General features: G+C 38.5%; 3 protein-coding genes and 1 non-coding gene across 7 annotated transcripts; 2 read left to right on the top strand and 2 right to left on the bottom strand.

Annotated features, from left to right (window-relative positions):
- The first annotated feature begins 12822 nt into the window (after window positions 1-12822).
- LOC112801288 (uncharacterized) lies at window positions 12823-14288 on the top strand. Of its 4 annotated transcripts, none has more exons than XR_011882077.1 (4): window positions 12823-13030; window positions 13107-13271; window positions 13738-13909; window positions 14142-14288. It is a non-coding gene; the product is annotated as an uncharacterized protein (transcript). The 4 variants fall into 4 exon arrangements; XR_011882074.1 differs by having other exon boundaries at window positions 12841-13030; window positions 13160-13271; XR_011882076.1 differs by having other exon boundaries at window positions 12841-13030; window positions 13160-13271; window positions 13735-13909.
- A 747-nt stretch (window positions 14289-15035) lies between these two features.
- On the top strand, window positions 15036-15392 carry LOC140173015 (protein RDM1-like). The gene has a single exon (XM_072238096.1). The coding sequence runs from the start codon at window positions 15036-15038 to the stop codon at window positions 15390-15392; it is 357 nt and encodes a 118-aa protein (XP_072094197.1).
- Window positions 15393-15576: 184 nt separating this feature from the next.
- LOC112801287 (pentatricopeptide repeat-containing protein At3g22690) lies at window positions 15577-18212 on the bottom strand. Its single transcript, XM_025843934.3, has one exon. The coding sequence runs from the start codon at window positions 18131-18133 to the stop codon at window positions 15623-15625; it is 2511 nt and encodes an 836-aa protein (XP_025699719.1). The 5' UTR covers window positions 18134-18212; the 3' UTR covers window positions 15577-15622.
- A 1731-nt stretch (window positions 18213-19943) lies between these two features.
- Window positions 19944-21101, bottom strand: LOC112803468 (uncharacterized). Its single transcript, XM_029298707.2, has 2 exons — window positions 20537-21101; window positions 19944-20455 (listed from the first exon to the last, which is right to left on the bottom strand). The coding sequence occupies exons 1-2, from the start codon at window positions 21099-21101 to the stop codon at window positions 19944-19946; spliced, it is 1077 nt and encodes a 358-aa protein (XP_029154540.2).
- Between the last annotated feature and the right edge of the window lie 1485 nt (window positions 21102-22586).

Here is a 22586-nt window from a genome sequence, read left to right as displayed (position 1 = left end):
TGATATGTCTCAAGTTCAGGCTTACATCAGCTATCTTCCATCTCCTTGAGCAACCTCAGGGCAGTCTCTTCCCTCTGGTGAGTACAAGCAATACTAATAGTATTGTAAGTCATCACATCCCTCACAACACCTTGCTTTGGCATATCCTCAAACACATCACGAGCATCTTTAATCCTACCAGCTTTGCCAAGAATGAATATCAATGAGCTATAAAATGCAGTGTCAGGTACACACCCATCAACCTTCACCTTTTCATACAACTCCAAAGCTTCTTTGAGCTGCCCTGCCTTCCCAAGAGCAAGCATCACAATTGTGTAAGTCACAGCATTAGGGGTGCAACCATTTTCCCTCATCTCCTCCATAACTCGGTCCACTTTGCGAAAATCCTTCTCGCGGCAATATGATTCGACGAAAGTAGTGTATGAGAACGCATCAGGGTGAAACCCATGTTCCTTCATGTCCTCCATTGCTTTCTTGGCCCATTCAAATTTCCTAACTTTGCACCACCCATGTATCAAAACATTGAAAGAATGGGAATTCAAAGGAACCGAACCCTTGAACTCCAAAAGAGCATCATGGGCATGCTCAACACTATTCCCTTTCATCAATGCATCCATGAGAGCATTCAATATTGCTGACTCCTGTTTGACACCAAACTTCCCCATTCTGCGAAACACTTCAATGGCATATTCAGGCTTGCCAGCCTTTGCAAGCCTCCTCATAACCTTAACCAATGTGTCCGAGGTAACGTACCCTTGTTGAAGATGAGCCATTTCCTCCACTAACTCCCACATGAGATCGACATTCTTCGACTTTGCCAGGATATCGACCATGAAAATGTATAGTTGAGGAGAATGCTCATAACCTGTTTGTTTTGCCCATGTGAAAAACCCAAAAGCTGAGACCCAATCATTACTGAATCTCTTCAGAATTGGGTGCTTTTCTTTTGGGAATGGATCCTCTCAATTATTAAAAGAAATTGAGAGTGTAAAATGTGATCTTTAACCCTTCATTGCTCTCACTCTTATATTTATTTTTGGTCCCACTTATAAAACTAACGATGAGAGATCACACTTCATTCCCTCAATTGTTAAAAAAATATTAAAAGGATCTATTCTCTTTTTCCTTTAGAAGGGTGGTGATTGCTTCGACCTCTCCAAGGTTGTTTGGTTGGGAAGTTGGAGTGATGATAAATTTGGGAGTGGGATGAATGAGGTGGTCGTCGACCCAAGGAGCAAGTGAAGGGATAACGAAGTCTTCGTCGTAGTCGCCATTGGGAGAGGTTGGATTTTCAGAGGATTTGACCCAATCAGGGAGTTTGTACGACTTGGGGGTTGGCTGCGTGGTTGAATCAGCCACGCTGTTGGAGAAGCGGTAGAAGCCACTGAAAGCGGTGATTCGTGTAGAAAGATTTTTGCGGACGAAGTGGTTCAGGAATCGTAATTTGGAGAGCATTTTGGCTTTGGTTGAAGTCACAAGAATAGAAGTCAGAAGTGAATCGGTGATTGAACTAGTGGGATTACCAAGTTATTATTTTTTTTCCAAAGGTAAGTTAAATTTTATTTCTTTAGAAAAGAAACAACAGTGTCGAGGGACAAACAGAAAGCAATTGGGAATTCCCACTAGAGATGATACAACAAAAACAGATGGCTAATGAGGAAAGGAACGAAACATGAAGATATGTGCTAAACCTTTAATTCTCATCGGTACCACGACACTGCCTCAGTTATCTCCTCCACCGTCGTCTTCTTTCTTTCAAATACTTCTCTATTCCGAGCTTTTCAGAGTTTCCAGCAGACAACCACAACTCGAGCAAGTGTCTCGACGCCGCCCTGGTTTTTGGTGGTGATCCGCAGCCACCACGACGCGAAATCAAGATACCCATTTCGAGCAACAGTCTTAGCAGGGAACAGGGCGTTCCAGGTCGCTACAGCAGGGCCACATCGATGGAGGCAGTGGGTGATTGTTTCATCTTCCACTCTGCATCTTAGGCAAAGGGGCAAGGTGTTTTCAAATCTGCGGTGGATGACATGCATCACAGGTAACCTCTCATGAATAGTCCTCTATAGAAATATCTGTAGCTTAGTTTGAATCTTTAATTCCCAAATCTGCTTCCAAATTACCTGATTTTGCAACAAAGGGGGAAGCTGTGCTGTTGGAACATGATAGAAATTGTAGGCTATCGTATACCCAGTAGAGACATCATATTGCTTTCTTTTGTTCCAGATCCACTGTAGCTTGTCAACACCATCAACATTCAACGGAGTGGAGAGGATACGGGTTGCTGTCTCCGGAGAAAAAAAATTTTCTATCTGCTCTTGCTTCCATTGCCGATCCACTGTAAGTAAATCCTTGACCCAGTAGACTTTTATATCTGTGTTGTTGCTGCAATTAGAAATAAATGGGTATGGGGGGGTAACCAAGGGTCATACCATATACGAACATTATAACCCAAACCTATGCTCTAGCTAATATCCTTTTCCGCAACTTTTCTTCCTTCTAAAATACTTTGCCAACCCAAGAAGGCTGTGATCCTTATCAGCTGTGAGTGTGGTTGCATAACGAAAATATTTTCCTTTTAGCATTCTGGACAGCAGAAAATTTGGGTTGATGGTGACTCTCCAAAATTGCTTTCCGAGAAGTGCCAAATTATGTGCTCTTAGGTCTTTAAAATCCAGCCCTCCTTCTTTCTTAGGCCTCGACATCATATCCCAGCTAACCCAAGCTATCTTGCGCTCTGAACCCTTTTGACCTCACCAGAATTGCATCAAGATCTGATGAATCTCCTCCAATAATGAATCTGGTAAACGGAAGCAAGATAGAGTATACACCGGAATCGCTTCACCAACTGCTTTAATGAGTACATGCCTTCCACCTGCTGAAAGGAGATTTCTTTTCCACTCTTGGACTCGCTTCTGAACTTTAACTTTAATGGCTCCAAAAGTCACTCTCTTCGATCGTTGGACCACTGATGGCAGTCCCAGGTATTTATCCTGGGCACCCACATGTCTAATATTAAGAGAAGTTGCAAATTCTTGACGAGTATTGGTAGGAGTGTTATGACTGAAGAAAATAGCAGACTTATCGAGATTAACTTTCTGACCACTGGTTATTTCATAGTCATGGAGAAGAGCCAAAATGTTAGAACATGTCTCCTCTGAAGCTTTACGAAAAAGGATAGAGTCGTCGACAAACAGTAGGTGATTAACCCTTGGAATCCTCCTATGAATCTGAATCTCCTGAATAGTCCTGTTTTGCTCTGCCTTGTGTAGCAGATAGGAAAAACCCTCTGGGAAAAGAAGAAAAAGATACGGTAACAAGGGATCTCCTTGACGAATACCCCTTGTTGGCCTAAAGAAGCCAAATGGTTGACCTTCCACCAGAATAGAGTAAGAAATAGTAGTGACTAATTCTTGGATCCAAGAAATCCACCTAAAGGCAAAGCCTATTTTTTCCATGATAAACCATAAAAACTTCCATTCTACCCTATCATAAGCTTTGCTCATATCCAATTTGAGCACCATTTCACATTCCAATCCTGTCTTCTTAGTTTTCAAATAGTGCATATATTCATGAGCAATGAGAATATTATCAGAAATAAGCCTACCCTTAAAAAAAGCACTCTGATTTGAACTCACTATTTTATTAACGAAGTTTTGAAGTCCATGAACCAGAATTTTTGAGAGAATCTTGCAGAAAACTGAAGATATGCTAATAGGTCTAACCTGTGTCATTTCTCTAGCATCTGGTATCTTAGGAACTAAGCATATTTGAGTATGATTGAAGTCTTTAAGCATCCGTCCACCACCAAAGAATCTACCCACTGCTCTGAATATATCTCCATCGATAATATCCCAGTAGGATTGAAAAAATTTTGCTGTGAAACCATCCTCTCCAGGGACACTTTGAGCACAAACAGAGAAGGTAGCTCTCTTTGTTTCCTCAATAGTAACTGGCCTTACCAATCTTCAGTTCATGGAAGCTGTAACCGAAGGGGTGAACTCATCAAACAGGTAACTCGGTTCTACAGAATTCAAAGATGAAAAAATATCTTTAAAATAAAATTTAGCTACCTTGGCTATGCTCTCAGGGTCTGAATCCATCTCACCATTAGTGGTGGTCAATCCCTAGATTTTCTTTTTCCGGTTCCTGACTTAACACTTTTGGTAAAAATACCTCGTATTTTTATCCCCTTCTTTCAACCATTTACACCCGGACTTCTCCCTCCAATAACTCTTCTCCTTGTTAAGTTCATCCTCTAATTTTTTTCTAGTTCACTCAACTCTATACTCCCATGAATGCCTTCATCCCGAAGTTGGTCTAGTTTGGCCAAAATTTCAGCAATTTCTTTCCTTGAATTGTTTCTACCTTGCTGCTGCCATAGGACTAATCAGTGGCAACATATCTTTAGTTTCTGAGCCAAAGAAAACATAGGAGAGCCGTAAATTTCTGTTTTCCAGGCTTCGGTAATAATCTGTCGAACCTCCTCCAATTCGCACCAACGAGCTTGGAATTTCAATATTCTCTTAGTGGTCCAGGTTGGTGGATCAGATTCTAGCAATAATGGGGCGTGGTCATAACCATTTTCAGTCAACCTTCTTACCACTACCGAAGTATAAGCACTTCTCCACACTTGTCTTGTCAAGAAACGGTCAATTCTCTCCCTGATAAATGCTCTCCACGACTCCTATTGGTCCAGGTAAACGGTTGACCCATCATCCCAAGATCCATCAATTTGTTATCATTAATGAAACCATTGAAGTTATCCATGGAACTCGACGTGCGAAGATTGCCCCCTTCCTTCTCATTTTGATTACGTATCGCGTTGAAATCACCCATAATAATGAGGTTATCCTCAAATTGTGAAAGTTGGCCTGATAGCTCCTCATATTGTCGAACACGGATTTGTTCATTAGTGCTGATATACACCCCGACCAGCCCCCAAACCAGATTCTTACCCTCGTCCTTTATTGTAGCAACAATAGAGTAAGAAGTTGTTGAGAGTATTCTCACCTCCATATAATCCTTCCATGCTAATGCAATGCCCCCTGCTAATCCACTTGGGTCTACAATGGTGAAATTTGAATATCCACAAGATCTAATTTTCCGTTCAACATTTTGAGATTGGTTTTTAGTTTCATAGAAAAAAATCACTGTGTGCACCAGTCGGGAAATTAATTGGTATCATTGGTAGATTGTAAATTAAATTAATTAATTCGATCATGTTTAAATAAAAATATAAAATAATCACTTAACAAGCATTAAACTTATATTAACAGGCTAATAAGTTATAATTCAAATGATATATTCTTTTCATACTCATTTAAGAGATTACGGGTTCGAGTCTCCCTTCCTTTGGTAAAAAAAACGTATATTAATAGAAAATATATATTTTCACTAACATACTAACAACAATCAATTATCAATTTTTAAAAATAACTAATAAAAAAATTCCAATTAACATTAAATGTACATTAAAATAATTAAATAAGAATAACAATCAAATATTAAATCTACATTAAAAGAACATCAATTAAATATTAAACTTACATTAAAACAATAATAATTACAATATTAAAACAACAACAATAAAATAGTCTATACAAATTTCAATTAGCATTAAATTTCTATTTTAAACTTATATTAAAACGGCAACAATTCATATACGAATTCCAATTACTTTTAAATTTATGAAAGTATCATGTTATACAAATTTCAATTAACATCAATTTATCTATGCTACACTATATTGAAAAAGTAAATAAATAAAAGTTTACCTCTGTAGAGATTCAGAAGCAAAACCAAAGCCTCAGTGTTTTAATAAAATGTCACAGTATTCTGATCACAGAACCAAAGCCAGAAGAAGCACGAGGCAGAAAGGGTCAAAATCAACAAAAAATTACCATTGTAGCTACATTAAAACAGAATTAACAGCAACAATCATCTAAATGGCTAAATCATTAAAAATTAATAATTAAATAACTAAAAAAAACTCACCTTGGCTGCACACATAGAAGAGGGAGACAGAAGACCAAAACAGAGCTTGAGGCTTTGAAGAGTAGGTAGGAACCTTGGAGGGTGGCTTCTCTGAAGAGTAGTTTTTTTTCAAAGAATTTTAATTTTGAACCAGTTCTCATTCAAAAACTCATCGATTTATCGGTTTTTAATAAAATCGGTCAGATCAAATCGGTTTTTATTGGTTCTAATCCTTTTTTGATCCTATGCTTAACTTGAATCGGTTTTGAGGTAGGTTCACCGATTTTTCGATCCAATTGTCCGAATCGTTCCAGCTTTTATAACTATGGTCACAGGTTTTACTCAGTGGCTGAAGCTGGCCTTTTATTGATAGCTGACTAGTTTAGGTTTAAAACATAGGTAACTTTTATTTGTCTTTTATTTTTGAAAAAGTGACATATAGATATATAACCTTTTAATTCAAGAACAAATGCGTTACTCAAAATTGAAAAATACAAAACCATCTCTCGTCATTTAAATTGCATGACATTTGAGTCCTCTCGTATAATTTTCTTAGCCAAACGTAATAGAGTCGGTTGATGTGGCAGGCCGGATGCTCATGTATCACTTATGTCTCTGATATGGAGCTGACATTGTCTGTTTTAAAAAGGTAATGGGACAACTTGGTTTCCATCATTCAAAGCGGCATTGTTTCGAAGCGAGAAATGTTTTGTTTCATCCCTAACAATACATAATAACAACGATACCCATTACACACACAATTATATTATGTCCTAGCATAATAGAAGATCATAGTTCTGAAAGTCAGACTAGACTGATTAGTTGGACCAATCTAACCTTGAACCGATGGCATCAACGGTTTGGTTCATCACCTGAAACCATTCAATTAGAAATTGGATGTGAACCGTTGAATCGACGGGTTTTATTGAAACTATGACGTTTCGATAAGCTTTAAAAAAAGGAAAAGAAAGATGCCAGCCTTGTGTCCCCGCCATGTAAAACCCGAGAAATTAGTAAATAATTAGCTAATAAGTTAATTATTAATCAAGAAAATTAGAAAATAAAATTTTATAGTTTAATGAGATAGAACTAATTAAGATAAGAATTTTGGCACTAATTTTAAAGAATTTGGCTCAAGATTGGACCGACGGCCAAACCAGTCAAACCGGACCCACAGACTCAACCCAACTTACTTATACAATGAGTTTCAGCTTATTTTCTTTCCAATGCATGTGATGAACGCAGAAACACAAGAGGGAAGAAGAGGGTAAGTTCCAAACCCTAGCCCTTTACCAAATCTCATATAACTTTTAATCCAGAGCTTCGATTGCTGCACCGTTTGCGGCCACGCGACCGCATCGTCAAGCTCTACAAAGGCCAGTCATTGATTAGGTGTGGAATCCACTTTTAATTTTCAGTTTATTCCTCCCTAAATTTCGAAAATTGATTAACAATGATGTTAAAAATTGTTTAATTTTGGTGTTTAGGACCGAATTAACTTGTGGGTATTGTCGGGTTTAGCTCGCTTGAGCAATGGGTCGGGTAAGCACCCTTAAACCCTTAGTATATATGTTAAATTAGTGAGCTCTATTTTGATTATAGTGGTAATCATGATAATAGATTGAAATTGAGTGTTGGATGGAGCCAATTTGAGAATTTGGAAGCTTGAGATCAAGTTTCGGAGGCTAGGTTTCGTTGTTGAGGTTTTGGAATCTTGGAAGCTTGCGGTGCAGTTAATTGTAAGGTGTTCCGTGCATTAACGAGAAATCGACCAAGGTATGATTTTAGTTTCTCATATTCAATATATAATGTCTTGTGAAAATTTAGGCTAGATGACCATAGGTTAGGTGTGAATGCATGAAGATGTTAAGTTCTTAGTACCCTTGATGATAATTGATAATTGTTGAAATATGTTGATTATTGGCTTGGTGATTTGTGTTGGCAATGGAAATACAATGCTAAATGATGGTTTAATGATGATTGTCAAAGTGATAATAATGAATATGTATAGGTGATGAAGTGTTGATGATCTTGTAGGTTAATTGAGAAATTTACGTATGAGATTATATGAAATTGAGGTATAATTAGTTATGGTGGGGTGTGGGACTGTGTTGCTATAGTTTTTGTATGTTTTGGTGCAGGGTATTGTTGAGTGGATATGGTTAGTGATTGATGTTTTGTGAAAATAGAGGAAAAAATTAGTTTTTGGCTAAACTTCGGCGAGCCATAACTCAGTTTCTGGACCTCCAAATTGTTTTAAACTTATTTCACATGAAAATTGGGTCTATGAAGTTTATGCCGTTCAAAGAACTGGTGAAAAATATTTTAAAACGAAAAAGTTATGCGCGTCAAAAGTTTGGAGTGCAAAATTGAAAATTTTGCAGCATTAAGCACTTTTGCTATTCTGCATAGCTTGTGTACGCAAACAAGGCACTTGCGTATACGAGCAGTGGTTTTTGAGGAGTTGCGTACGCGATCAACCTATTTGGGTTGGGCATCTCGCGTACGTGAGCAAGGTGCTTGCATACGCGAGCATGGAAAAATGCACGTCCATGCGTACGTGTGACCCCATTTTTTAGCAAAGTGGATTTTATGTTTTTAAAACCTAATTTCGAACCTCTAAATCTCTATTTTTACTCTTTTAGCCCCTAAACCTTAGTTGGATACTTAGTGATGAGGTGAAGCTAGGAAGGGATAGTAACTTAAGAATGAAGCAATTTGCGGAGTATTGAATTATGATTGTGTGGTGGTGATTTTGAGCTTGTGAAGCATTGATTTAACTAATGTAATTATGATGATGATAATAATGAATTTCAATTGAGATAGAAATGGATTGATGAGGATAAGGACATTAAGGTATGATGGTGATTGAATTTGAATGAATTGAATGAGACAGAGGTGACCGGGTAAGAGGCCGTGGCAATGACCACTCGCTCCGACTACATGTTAAAGAAGTGTAGAGATGTTGAAGATGTATGGAAAATGAATTAATGATTGAATGATTATAAATGAACTTGAATTTGATTGTGATATGCCTCCGAGTAAGATGCAGTGGTGTTATCCACTTGCTCCGGGTAAGAGGCGAGATTGTCGGGTAAGATGCAATGGTGGAATTTTATCGCCGCTTGCTCCGGGTTTAGAACTGTAACACCACCTGGGTAAGAGGCAGGGTGAAGTTGTCCCCTACTCCGGGTACGTGGGTAAGATACAAGGGTTGCGGCATGGTTTCACTTGCTCCGTGTTTGGTGTTCTGTCCACGTTTAGCTACCAGGACATGTTGGGTTGGCTAAGTAACCGACAGTTGATATCAACAGCCATAGGACTGGCATACATCATGTGCATTTGTTTGTTTGCTTTGGTTTGCATTCTTGGGTTTGCCTAATTGATATTCATGTTTACTCGCTATGTGTCCTATTTGCTGTATCCGTAAACTACCTGTGTTTGCTTTGTCTATTTTGTTTATCTGTGTAATTCTACTGGTGTTTGGGAGGATTATGGAAAAAGGGGGAATATTTGAGAGTTTTAGTTAGAGTTTAGTTAGAATTAAGAACCTTAGAGGACCATCCTGATTATGACTTTCGTCTTTAAATCTTTTTAAGTTTTATAATCAAGAGCATTGGAGTTCTAGGATTGTCTGTGACTTTTTCGGTACCTTATTTATTATATATGTGGGTACCTTAACCATACTGAGAACCCCAGGTTCTCATCCCATATGATATTGCTGTTTTTCAAATGTAGGTCGAGAGGCACCTCAGTAAGCGTCTGGAGTTCATTTTGCAAGCGAAGTGTTATATCTTGGGACTCCATGTTTTGAGCTTATATGTTTATTATTATGTATTTAGATTCTCCTCTGTATATTTAACTTTATGTTTTTTGTCCCTCTTAGAGGTCAGTGTGGAGAAATAGGTTGTTGTTTTATCTGTTTTGGGATATTTTGGGTTATGTATACTTATGTAAATATTCTCCGGCCAACCTTGAGTTCGCAAGTTGAGCTAGGAGCGTTTGAATATTTTGTATATATATATATATATATATGCAAGTTTTCCATTTACGTGAGCGTTACGACTTTTGTTTTAGACTTTCCTTCAAAGGCTCCTCGTTATAAAATTTCTTTCAACTATTATTATATATATTTTTACTTTTAAAGGTCGTAATACCTTGCCACCTCAGTTTTATGACTTAAGTATAAGACTCTGTGTAGTAGGGTGTTACATTATGGTTTCAGAGGTGTTCGTTCCCGTAGAGCATGGATAATGGACTGACTATGCTTCTAAGAATACTTTGGCTGTGTGTATATGCTATTTAGGATGTTTGCTTGATATACATAGCATAAAAGTTCATGAGCATTACTTTTGGATATCGAAGCACTAGACTTGAAATATTAAGACTGATCACCTTAATATCGATTGTTCAGTGTGGGCAAGAGGCAAAGGGCGTCTCGTGGACGCGAGTGAGGTGATACAGTTGGCGATAGGGCGGCTGCACAGGCAATTGCTGACGGGTTGAGAGAACAAGCTAGAAGCAGTGATAGAGGCAGTAATAGACTTGGTGATGAAAGAAACCAAGGGATTAGAACTCGTGCAGTTGGAGTAAAGGTCAATAACGCTTAGTTAGAAGGATAAAGAGATTCAAGGAGTGTTGCGCTTTTCCATTTAACGTTTTGTTTTAACTTTCTTACAAAGGCTCCTGGATAAATCTTCATTTTAACTATACTATATATAAGATTTTATTTTTAGAGGTCATAGTACCTCGCCACCTCTATTTTACATCCTAAGTGTAAAGCTCAGTGTGGTAGGATGTTACACAACACCACCCCTTCCTTCAGATTTGAGATTTCAGAAAACAACAAATATAAGTTGCCTATAGCCTCCACCACTGCTGCCATGATGAGTGAGCCATTGCTGCCATCCATCGCACCTGGGCTTCTCTCCTCATCCTGTCGGCGTTCTCTAAGTTTCCAACCCATGTTCGCTCTTAGACTCACCAATCGCAGGCATGCAGCTTCTTCCTCAAGCATCCGTCATCTTTGTCTGCTCACCGTCGTGCTAGCTATCGTCTTCGTCTGCTCTCTGCTTGCCATCATCTTCGTCTAATCTCTGCTCGTTTTCGTGTTCGTCTGATCTCTACTCGTCGTCGTCTTCATCATCTCTCTATTTACAGTCGTCTTTGTCTGCTGACTCTACTCGTCGTCGTGCTCGCCGTCTCAGACCGAAGGTCAATGCTCACTACTCACTTGTTTTTTTTATTTTTTAATTCTCTATTTGAAAATCAAATTACAGGATGATTAATTGATTATTGAATGTTTTGTGATTTTATTGAATGATTAAAATTGATTAGTTCTGGCTGTTTTGTTGTGCTGTTGTTGTGATGATGTTTTGTGTTTTGTGATTTTTTTACGTAGTGATGTGCTGCTAGAAACTGAACTATTGCTGTTTTGTGTGTGTGTGTGTTTGTGTTGTGTTTTACTATTTTCTGACTTAATTATGCTTGGATGGTGACTGTCGTCATGATTTATTTATTTTAGTTATGTAGGATTTTGTGATTTCTTTGCAATTTGCATAGTGATGTGCTGCTGGAGATTGAATTGTTGCTGTTTTGTGTTTGTGTTTTACTGTTTTATGACTTAATTATACCTAGATGGTGATTGTCTTCATGATTTATTAATTTCAATTATATAGGATTTTGTGATTTTTTTGCTTAGTGATGTGCTGTTGGAGACTGAATTGCTGCTATTTTGTGTTTGTGTTTTACTGTTTTGTGACTTAAGTATTCTTAGATAGTGACTGTCTTCATGATTTATTGATTTTAGTTATATAGTGTTTTGTGATTTCTTTGCATAGTGATGTGCTGCTGAAGATTGAATTGCGGCTGTTTTGTTTTTTACTTTTTTGTGTTTAAATTTTGAGTTTGTGCTTAAACAAGTTCATAAGCCTTTGGTTGATGACATTTTATGTAGTGTTTTAAATTTAGAAGACATCTTAAAATTTATATTAGACTAAAATTATATTTTAAGATCTTTATTTATAATTTATTTATTATTTTATTATAACGGTTTTTTTGATTAAATCACGGTTGAATCGGTTAGATTAGTAAATCAGTGACTAGAATAGTTCGAATACTGTCCAGTTTTCAGAATCTTGCAAAAGACACACACAGACACAAGATTTTTTCAAATAAAACAAACAATGCTTGATCGAATTAACTTGATTCGATTTATATTGAAAAAGTGTAAATCAAATTTATTTGATTCGATTTACATAGAAAGTCAAACGAGATATACATGTAACCAAATTCAGTTCAGGACACTGTGTAAATTTTTTTTCTCCTCTAATTTATCTATGTAAATTACCCTAAATTTTTGTCTGGAGTTTAGCATATTTTATTTGCATATTTTACCTAATCTAATAAAAAAAAAAGCTGCTAATTTGATTAGTTTTTCTTTTGCTTGGTTTCTTATATATTCTCTATGGTTATGTTGGAGGCAAACAAAGTGCTGGATGATTTTTTTCAATGAAGAGATTAAGCTTATGCCTCAGATTATTTATTTATTTAATGTTACTTGATTAATGTTTCTCCTATGTATATTAATTTTATTTTAAGCCACACATACATAACTATTTTTGTTTTAAGCTTATGAAAAAATTGATATCAACATCAATGATGACAGTTGAGAGCATAGATATAAAAACCGGATTGATGATGGGAGTCGGATTGAAAAACCGGGGAACCGATCTCAAGATCAGTCCGAGTTGAGCATAGAATCGGAGAATAATAAAATCCGATGAAAACCGGTTTGACCGGCCCTGTATTGAAAACCGGTTCGAAATTAAAATTTTTTGAAAAAAAAAAACCCCTAATGTTCAGAGAAGCCCCCCTCCAACCTACTCTCTCACACTCCCGGCACTAAAACACGGCAGAGGCAGAGCTCAAAGCCTCAACCTTCTCTGTCGCAGCCTCTCGCCGGCCCTCATCTCGTCGCCGCGCCGCTCGCATATTCCGCTGTGCTTCGCCGTGGCTTGGTTCTCTGTCTCCCTCTTTTCTGCGTGCGGCCAAAGTGAGTTTTTTTTTTCTATTTTTTTTAGTTATTCAATTATTAATTTTTAATGATTTCGCCATTTGGGTGATTGTAGCTGTTGATCCTGTTTTAATGTAGCTGCAATGGTTATTTTTTGCTGATTCTCAGTTTCTGACCCTCTCTGCCATGTGCTTCCTCTGGCTTTGGTTCTGTGATCGGAATACTGTGACATTTTATTGGAACACTGAGGCTTTGGTTCTGCTTCTGAACTTCTGCAGAGGTGAGCTTTTATTTTTATTTTTTTCAATGCAGCGTAGCATATATAAATTGATGTTAATTGGAATTTGTATAGAATGACACTTGATGGCAAATTTGAAAGCAATTGGAATTTGTATATAAATTGTTTCTGTTTTAATGTAAGTTTAAAATAGAAATTTGATGCTAATTGGAATTTGTATAGAATACTTGATACTTGATTGTTGCTGTTGTAATCCTTGATTATTGGGATTATTGCTGTTTTAATGTAAGTTTAATACTTAATTGATGCTGTTTTAATTTAGGTTTAATATTTGATTGTTACTCTTATTTAATTGTTTTAATGTAGGTGTAATGCTAATTGAAATTTTCCTATTAGTTACTTTTAAAAATTGATAATTGTTTGTTATTGTGTTAGTGAAGATATGTATTTTCTATTAATGTAGGTTTAATACTTGTTAATTGACTATTTTTTATTTTTATTTAAGTAGGACCGGTTATTTACCGATTGAACTAATGACTCAGTAGTCTGATCAGTTCGATTACCAATTTGGTTCTGACAACTATTGGCGATAAAGAAACTATGTTTAATCTTTTGTTCTAACTTTTATTGAATCATGGATGCTGTTTGATGTACTGGTGACCTGACGACCTTGATTGCAGGTGATTCTTTTAAGTTCTTTTCTTACAAATCATGGAGTTTTCTTTTTAAGAAATGTAAAGGTTATTGGGTTTCTATTTATCAAGTGATATTTAATGTTTATTTTAACTAGTATTTTGGGTATATAATACTAATTGAATTAAACTCTATATTCTCTTATTTTATTTTGAAAAATATAATGCAATCATATTATTCTGACTTTACATTTAGTCAGTCACCAATTTTAATTTTTAGTGGTACCACAGCTGTATGCCTGTATTGGTGCAACGATGCATTTAAAGAATTAAAGGTATAGAAGCAGCTGTGGGTGTAAGCGGGAAGTGCGTGCAGAATCAGTCTCTCTTTCACTGATTCCAGACCCAGAAAGGGTTTAGCAATGAAGAGGAGTTTTCCATGGGATGAGCCTGGTCAGAATCCTGATTCTTCTTCCAACAACATTCCTCTCCCAATTCCCTCCATTGACCTCACCTCCCAAGGTCTTCTTCTCCGCCATTTTTTCCTCCATTATTGTTATTAATGCCTTTCAAGTTTCAATTTCACTCCACCCATAGATCATCTTGTTATTCTTATTCAACTCTTATTTACTGCTACTCCTATGACTTCTAGGGTTACATGCATAGATTTTTGTGCTTTCCTGGAGTAATTAAAATTTCAACAATCAATGAAATTCACCACGTCGTATTTAACTTTTACAAACTTGAATCAACCCATTCCAAGAATAGTAAATCAAAAGTATTTATGCCACCACTCTATTCTTTCCGTTTGATTCATGTGACATGTTATTTACTCTCAATTTTTTTGTTTCTTATTACTGATGCAAAGTTAATTTTTGTTGTAATACAATTATGTAGCTTTCAATGCCCATAACATGTGTAACCAAATAGTCAACAAGTGATGTGCTATGTTTTGGTATTTTACACATTCTCCGAATTATTTGTTTTGATGATTGCTTCAACTACAACAATATCAGCTCAGAAAACACACATAAAACTCTTTCGATGAGTGGTTTGGAGATAAATTGTGCATGCCTTTCTTATTATCTAGACCATATGCTGCTTTGCATTCTTATGAATATAATTATTCATAAGCTCATGCTTGAATGCAGATATACTCATTAGACGGGCAGAAATGTATCAGGAGTACATGAAGCAGATACCAATACCAAGTCAACGAGGCTCTGTCATCCCGTTTAATTCATGGATGGGATTAGGCAAATCAATAAAGCAACTCTATGGGCAGCCTCTCCATTACCTCACAAATGTTATCCTTAAGCAATGGGATCAGTTGAGACTTAACAGCAAGGATGAATACAAACCCTTAGACAACTTGATTCATCCAACCAAAGCCGAAGCCACCATTTGGCTCATGGAAGAAGTCCATCGACAGACGTCATCACATTTTCAGATTGCCGAACTTTGGAAGCTGGATCCAATGTACAATTGTTCTGTTGATGCCATTTTTCCAACTTCAGAGAATGTATTGTGAAACCAGTTAGTTTAAAGGCTTTGTTAAGTATCCTGCAAAATGTTTACTTGCTAGGTTTGGCAAAGAAAACTTGAACAGCTCTCTTGATCATCTCGTCCCAATTCTTTTGTTTGACTAGTCATTTGTTTTGGGGCTTCTTTTTTCTGTTGTATGTGAATATTCAAGTTCAATTGTCAAGAGTAAATTGATTTGTCAATCAGATGTGAGAAATCCCACTTTATATTAACCGATTACCAATAACCTCTACAAGAACAAATTCCATCCCTGAAAAAATGGTACCTATTATTATCTCTAACAATGATTTCCCTACTGTATAATTTTGACACTAATTCAGCAAATGAGTGACAATCGGAACACATTCTAAGATTTTTGACAACCCTTATGGGTGCACCTTGATCAGTAGTGATGAGTCCATAAGCCATGGCTAGTTTTTCACTGTGCCTGCTGAGCAAATGCTCTTTCTCCTGCTCATCAACATCAAGTAAGACATTGGTTGTATCAGGGATGTATCCAGCCTCGCTTAGCCTGCAGTTTATCTCCTGTAGCATTAATCCAATTTGAGTATACTCTGCGTGCGATTGATCGCCTGAGGTAAACTCGTGTATCAGTCCATGAACCTCTATTGAGCTTGATCCAGGCACTTTCTGGATCCCTTTTTCTTTCATCTGCAGCCTCACTCTTGCAACTTCATTCCATTTTCCAGCTGATGCATATATGTTGGATAACAACACATGAATGCCAACCTTTCCAGGGTCCAGTTGAGTTATCTTCTCAGCTGCATATTGTGCCATTTCGACATTATTATGTTTTCGACAAGCAGCTACAAGAGAGCCCCATATAACATCATTAGGTTCCATAGGCATACTTTGTATAAGATCAAGAGCTTCTTCCAACAACCCAGCTCGACCAAGCAAATCAACCATACATCCATAGTGAACAATCTGAGGACTAATTCCATGAGTAGTCTTCATTGACCTGAAAAGTTGCCTACCTTGGTCCACAGAACCACCATGGCTACATGAAGTCAATAATGCCACAAAAACAACATCGTCAGGTCTAACCCCTTGTTTGAGCATCTCATTGAAAAGCTCAATAGCGCCCTTTGTATTTCCTTCCATTGCCATAACACCGATGGCAGCAGTCCAAGCTGACACATCCCGTTTGTCCATTTTCGTGAAAATACGCAAAGCACTCTGGGGATCACCACACCTAGAAAACATATCAACCAAAGCTGTGCCGAGCTGCTTGTCAATCTGAATGTCATTTCTCTCAATGTAGGTATAGACCCACTTAGCAAGATCAAGAGCTCCTAGATATCCACAAGCAGAAGCAACACCAACCATGGTCACTCTGTCTGCTTCAATTCCCTGGTTTTGCATCTCCCTGAATAGCTCAATTGCTTCCTGAAACATGCTTACTTGAACCAAAGCACCAATCATAGTATTCCAAGACACAAGATCACTCTCTGGCATCTCATCAAAGATTTTCCAAGCTAATTCCACATCACCATCCCTAATCAAACCAGCAATTAGCGAATTCCACGTCACCACTGTCTTGTTTGGCATCTGCTCAAATACTTTGCACCCAGATTCTCTCTCACCACATTTCATGTACATGTCTATGATGGCATTGGAAATGTTTTCCCAGCCTTCAAGTCCATTTCTTAAGACATAAGCATGAGACGACTTCCCAACAAATAGATCACCTAACTGCGCGCAGGCCGCAATTGTAGATAGCATTGTTACCTTATCTGGGCAAGGTCCCCGTTGCAGCATTTCACGCAAAACTACTAGCACTTCACCTGACAGCCCATGTTGGGCATAATTCGACATGATCGTATTGTACATAACCAAATTCCTATCAACACATTCATAAAAAATTTTGCTTGCATTATCTATATCTCCACATTTCATGTACATATCAACGAGTGCATTCCCCATGACAGCATTAAGCTTCACCCCCAACTTACCAATATAAGAAGAAACTTTTTTCCCCAAATCAAGATCCTTCAACTTGGCACAAGCAGATATAACACAAACCATGGTAACCGGATTGGGTTGAATCCCAGTGTCAACCATCTCAAAGAACAGAGAAACAGCTTCCTTGGGCAAGTCCCTCCCAACATACCCATTGATCAAACTAGTCCAAGACACAACATTTCTCTCAAGCATTCCATCAAACACCTTGCGTCCCAAGTCAACTCTGCCACATTCCGCGTAGAAATGTATGAGAGAGTTTCTGACGAAGATATTTCCCTGGAAACCCATCTTAAGAAGAGCGCCATGAACTTGAAGACCCTCAGCAAAAGCCATAACTTTGGAGCACGCACTCAGCAAGGACGGGAAGGTGAACTTATCGGGTAAAATGCCCATCTCCGCCATGTGAATGTAGAGCAAGATAGCTTGGTCGCAAAGGCCAGTTGAAGCGTAACCTCTGAGGAGAGAGTTGCAGGCGAACAAGGAAACAGCGGCTGTTTCTTCATAGAAATAATCGAAAGATTTTCGAGCGTAGTCGAGGCTGTGGTGGGTTGCCACGTCGACGTACGCGGCGATGAGGTTGTTGAGGTAAGAAGCGCTGTGAGAAAGGCCATTCTTGATGAAGTGGCAGTGTAACTGCTTGAGCTCCGTGAGGGTGTGGCAACTTCCAATAAGCTTTAGCGATGACGTGCTGGTGATGGGTTTCGGAGGCTGGGTAGCTGGGGAAATGCCCACACAAGAGGGAGGAAGGGCCGTCGCGGCCATGATAATTGTGATTTTCGCGATGTTTTTTATTTCCTTCCTATACCGGCTTTCACATATTTTTGTTAAAAAATATTTGTGTGTGTATAAGTTGAATGGAAAAAATTGTCGGAAATTATTTAAAGAATGGAAGTAAAAATGGTGTTGTTTTTGTATATTGTTGTATGAGTAAATATTTATAGTAGTCTTTGAGATTCACGCAATTACTCATAGTAATCTTTAAGATCCCGATTTTTTTATTGTAGTCCTCTAATAGAGCTCCGAGCACTCAAACTAGTCCATGGCCATATTTCAGGTGATGACTCATCACCGGAGCGCTGACGTGGCCTAGGATTACCACGCTGGAGTGCTGCCAACGGCTAGCTGAACTGGATAAGTTCCAATTTTTACCCAGATTGGTCCCTCCTAGTATAATTAACCCTAAATCCCCAAATTCTCATACACCTCCCCTCTTCGTCTTGTTCACCTCTTCTTCTTTTTCTTCCATACACTTGTTCCTGTTCATGCACTCTCATCCGGGGGCTGCTACTCATGTCGATGATGGGTGGAGGTAGCACTGCAGGTGGAAGCTCTGTTCGTTCCCCATCTAGTTGGAACCGGACTAGAACGCAAACGAAGAGCAGAAGATCGGCCCCGCCAGAATGGTGCGGCTGTGGCTGTAGGCCAGTTCTCAGATGGTCTGGCACAGATTCGAATCCGAATAAACCGTTCTATGGCTGCCCCAATTATAATGTAGGTTAGAATAATCACTTGTGTTGCTGTTATTCTCCTCCCCTGACTGTTCTTGTGTTGTTATGATTCTCCTCCCTTGACTGTTCTTGTGCTGTTCCTCTCTAAACTTTGATCCTTTATTGGTTACAGACAAGTGGAAAAAGATGGTGCGGACTTTTTGTGTGGGCAGATTCTGTGAATGAGGAACAGGTTGAAAAGTTAGAATCGTGTGGTGATGAAGTGAAGATCAACGTTGATTGGAGGCTTCGAAGGTTGGAGGATGATGTCCAGATGCAAAAAGTGATGACCCAGTTGTTAGTGTTAGCTGAGTGTGTATTGACAGTGTTGTTGGTGATCCTGTATTGTAAATGATGAATGAATTGGTGGTTTTGGGTTCCTTGTTATCAACATTTGTAAGAATGAAAAGTGCTATTAACTATGAAATTGTTGTTAATTTAAATTCCATTGTGTATGAAAAAAATAAAGAAACTGCTTCTTGAATGATAAACTACATAGCATAGTATAGTAACATAAATTCCATTGTTTATCAAAAAACAACAAAAGTTGACTGTAAAAGGCAGCCTAGAAACCATGTTGCTACTATCTGTAGTTTCATCAAAAGCAAGGCCAAGGCATACCAAAAAGCATTTGCATCACAGTTCACCATCTAGTCATTATACGATGGAAAAGACTAATAACAAAACACAAAACAGAAACTCCACAAAACAGAAACTCCTAAGTACATATATCTAAAGTATTCAATTCTTCTTTCTTGGGAGCTTAAATCCTGGCGTTGGGATGAACTGCATCAAGTTGGCAAACTTTGAAGATGTTGCTGAAGATGCACCCTGCAAGGGATTCACTGTTGGTGCGGTTGGCTTATTAGAGGATCGTCTTCGTGGTGATAGCTTCGAAGGTTTTTTCGTGCAGGATCCTATAGGAGAAATAAGTGTCATTAAGTATTATTTATGCATGGAAATAACAACATACTCAAATGTAAAATTTTAGTTACCTTTTCAGAATCCTCTTGCTCAAAAGCAAAAGGCTGAGTTAATTCGATCTCCTGGGGATTGCTTCCCAAATCTGCTTGGCCAGAAACGTCTTAGGGCTGCTGAACAGGCTTTTCAGGCACAGTATGAACTTCATCATTTTTCTTCTTCTCAGCCGCCTCGGTGGCAGCGGCAGCGGCTGCTGCAGCAGCAGCAGCAGTAGCAGCATCAGCATTTCTTTTCTTTTTGCAGCCTCTCTTTGTATGCCCCTTATCACCACAGTAACTGCATGTAAAGGCACCCAACTGTCTCTTTAGGTGTACACCATCTGCAGTGTTGCCTGAGAGTTTTGGGTCAACTTTAGGCTTCTTAGTTTCAAAATCACTCTTCTCGTCCGCATCCATCCTCCTCTTCATCTTTAGTTTTCCAGGTTTTGTCTTGATTTTAGGGGCATGTGGCCTGTTACAGTCCGCTGCTTTTTCCCACATTGGTTGACCCGGAATTGGATTAATGTGGTGGTTATAAGTTTCCTTGTATGAGTCCATGGTCAGCCATCTGTGACAGAAGTCTTTTGGCTGTTTATTCACACAAGACAGGGCAGCACAAGTGTGCACACACGGGATACCTGCAGGTGCCAAACAGTGAGATGAACCATGATAATAGTTATGGTTGAAGAAAGTAAAATGCATAAACACAATTAACTTACCCGTTAGCATCCAAAATTGGCATGTGCACAATCTCTTTCCTATGTCCACAACATGGTTGGTTGGATGTCCGTGCACCTCAAATTTTTCGTATCCGTTATCCCCAGTCCAAATAGGCTTCCAATGCTTGGATTCTTTCCTCACCTTTTCCAGGCTGCTCTTTATAACAGGTGTGAGCTTCCCAGTGTGATTCTGCAGCTTTACCTTGTTTTTCGCTATGGTTCGCATAACAAACATCCTTACCTCCTCCAGCAATGTTATGATGGGTTTGGCTCGTGCATCCTTGATCTTAGCATTGAACACTTCGCAGGCGTTGTTACAGATGCTATCCAATTTTGGCTTATCGCTGAATAAGCTTCTGGTCCAAGCATCCATCGGCCACTTCTCTAAGTATGCCCAGGCATCCTCATTTAACCTTTTGATCTTCTCCATTCCATCCCTGAATTCTTGGTATGTTGTTGCCCTTGCACATTCCCACAGAAGTCCCCTTAGCTGTAAGTCCTTCCAGTTCTTGTTAAAATTTTTCCATAAATGCCAGACGCAGAAACGGTGATGCACATCAGGCATCACCGCTTTCACTGCTGATATCAGTCCCTGCCAGATTCAGTAAATGTTACACACATAATGGTCCCTGACATTATAATCGTAACACATAATAGTCCCTTACATTTGATTATTATCCCCATAATAGTCCCTACAATTGAAGGTCGTGACCCATAAAAGTCCCTAACGTTTAATAGGACAGCCAGATTAATGAGAAAACCAATAATTACAAGTTCTCCATAAAATGCATTACAAGTATAATGAAAGCACAATTCTTCAAGTAAGCATAACAGCACAATGGTTTTCCTAATAACTAACCATGAAGATCCAATCATCTCACAATTAATGCAGATAAGCAAAACAGCAAAATTCTTAACAAAATAACTAACCATCATACTCGAATGGAAGCTACAGTTCTTCAAGTAAGCATAACAACAGAATTGTTTCCATAATAACTAACCATGAAATTCCAATGATCTCACAATTAATTCAGACAAGCATAACATCAAAGGTCTTACCCTAAAAACTAACCATCAAAATCCAATGAAAGCACAATTATTCACAGTAAGCATAACAACACAATTCTTAAAATAGGATCACATAAAATCAAAGCAAGACGTTCAAATTAAATCACACCTTTTGCATATCCGATATGAAGCACCAGTCATGCTCTTTATAATGCCCCAAGTCCTGATGAAGTAGCTCAAGAAACCATCTCCATGTCTCTGTATTCTCCACTCTGACAATAGCCCAGGCTATGACGTAGATATGATGATTTGCATCTTACCCCACGGCTGACAAAATCTGTCCACCAAACCGGGTCTTCAGGAAAGCACCATCCAGACCTATCAAAGGACGGCAACCAGCCTTGAACCCATTTTTGCAGCCACTTAAGCATATCTACATTCTATCAAAGGTAACTTCACCATCTGGTTGGGGGGTGGTGCATATTTGTATAGTAGAACCGGGATTAGTCTTCAACAGCGTCATACCATAATCCCTAACCATCCTATATTGCTCTTTCTCATCCCCATACACTACACTTCTTGCATCCATTAATTCCCTGGATATTGAGTTTTTATTCAGTGTCAAGTCAAACCGTGTCTTGAAGTAAGTTGTAGCCTCGCAGTGTCTAAAATTTGGATACTTTCTCACCTTCTTCACAAGCTTGCTGCATACCCAATTCCTGTTGGCAGCCCTATTCTTGTCCTCTTTTGGGCAAGTGTGGTCATCATTGAATGTCTTAATTTGCCAACATGTGTCTTCATGGTCTCTTGATGCATAAGCCGCCCATGGGCACTCTTTCACCTTACACACCGCCCTGCACCTAATGTTATCATTTTTCACTATCTTTATGCATCTACCCTCTTGGATTGTATATTCTCTCACAGCTTCTCTAAATTCCCATTTAATTCCGAACTTCATGCCTACCTCAAGGTGCAGCTCTTCAAACCTTGCACCCTCCCTAAACAGCGGACTTGCCTCTTCAGATTCATTTCCTTCCTCCAG

This window comes from Arachis hypogaea, chromosome 5 (assembly GCF_003086295.3).
Source record: "Arachis hypogaea cultivar Tifrunner chromosome 5, arahy.Tifrunner.gnm2.J5K5, whole genome shotgun sequence".
In the NCBI taxonomy this organism is placed as follows: domain Eukaryota; kingdom Viridiplantae; phylum Streptophyta; class Magnoliopsida; order Fabales; family Fabaceae; genus Arachis; species Arachis hypogaea.
The sequence above is the reverse complement of the archived record's forward strand: the minus strand, read 5'-3'. Positions and strand labels throughout refer to the sequence as shown.

What these genes read in the sequence shown, in the direction of transcription:
- LOC140173015 (XM_072238096.1), top strand. Translation starts at nt 15,036, where the DNA reads ATGTATCAGGAGTACATGAAGCAGATACCAATACCAAGTCAACGAGGC.
- LOC112801287 (XM_025843934.3), bottom strand. Translation starts at nt 18,133, where the DNA reads ATGGCCGCGACGGCCCTTCCTCCCTCTTGTGTGGGCATTTCCCCAGCT.
- LOC112803468 (XM_029298707.2), bottom strand. Translation starts at nt 21,101, where the DNA reads ATGCCTGATGTGCATCACCGTTTCTGCGTCTGGCATTTATGGAAAAAT. An exon ending in CCAATTTTGGATGCTAACGG is followed by an intron (nt 20,456 to 20,536) that starts GTAAGTTAATTG and finishes TGGCACCTGCAG; the next exon opens with GTATCCCGTGTGTGCACACT.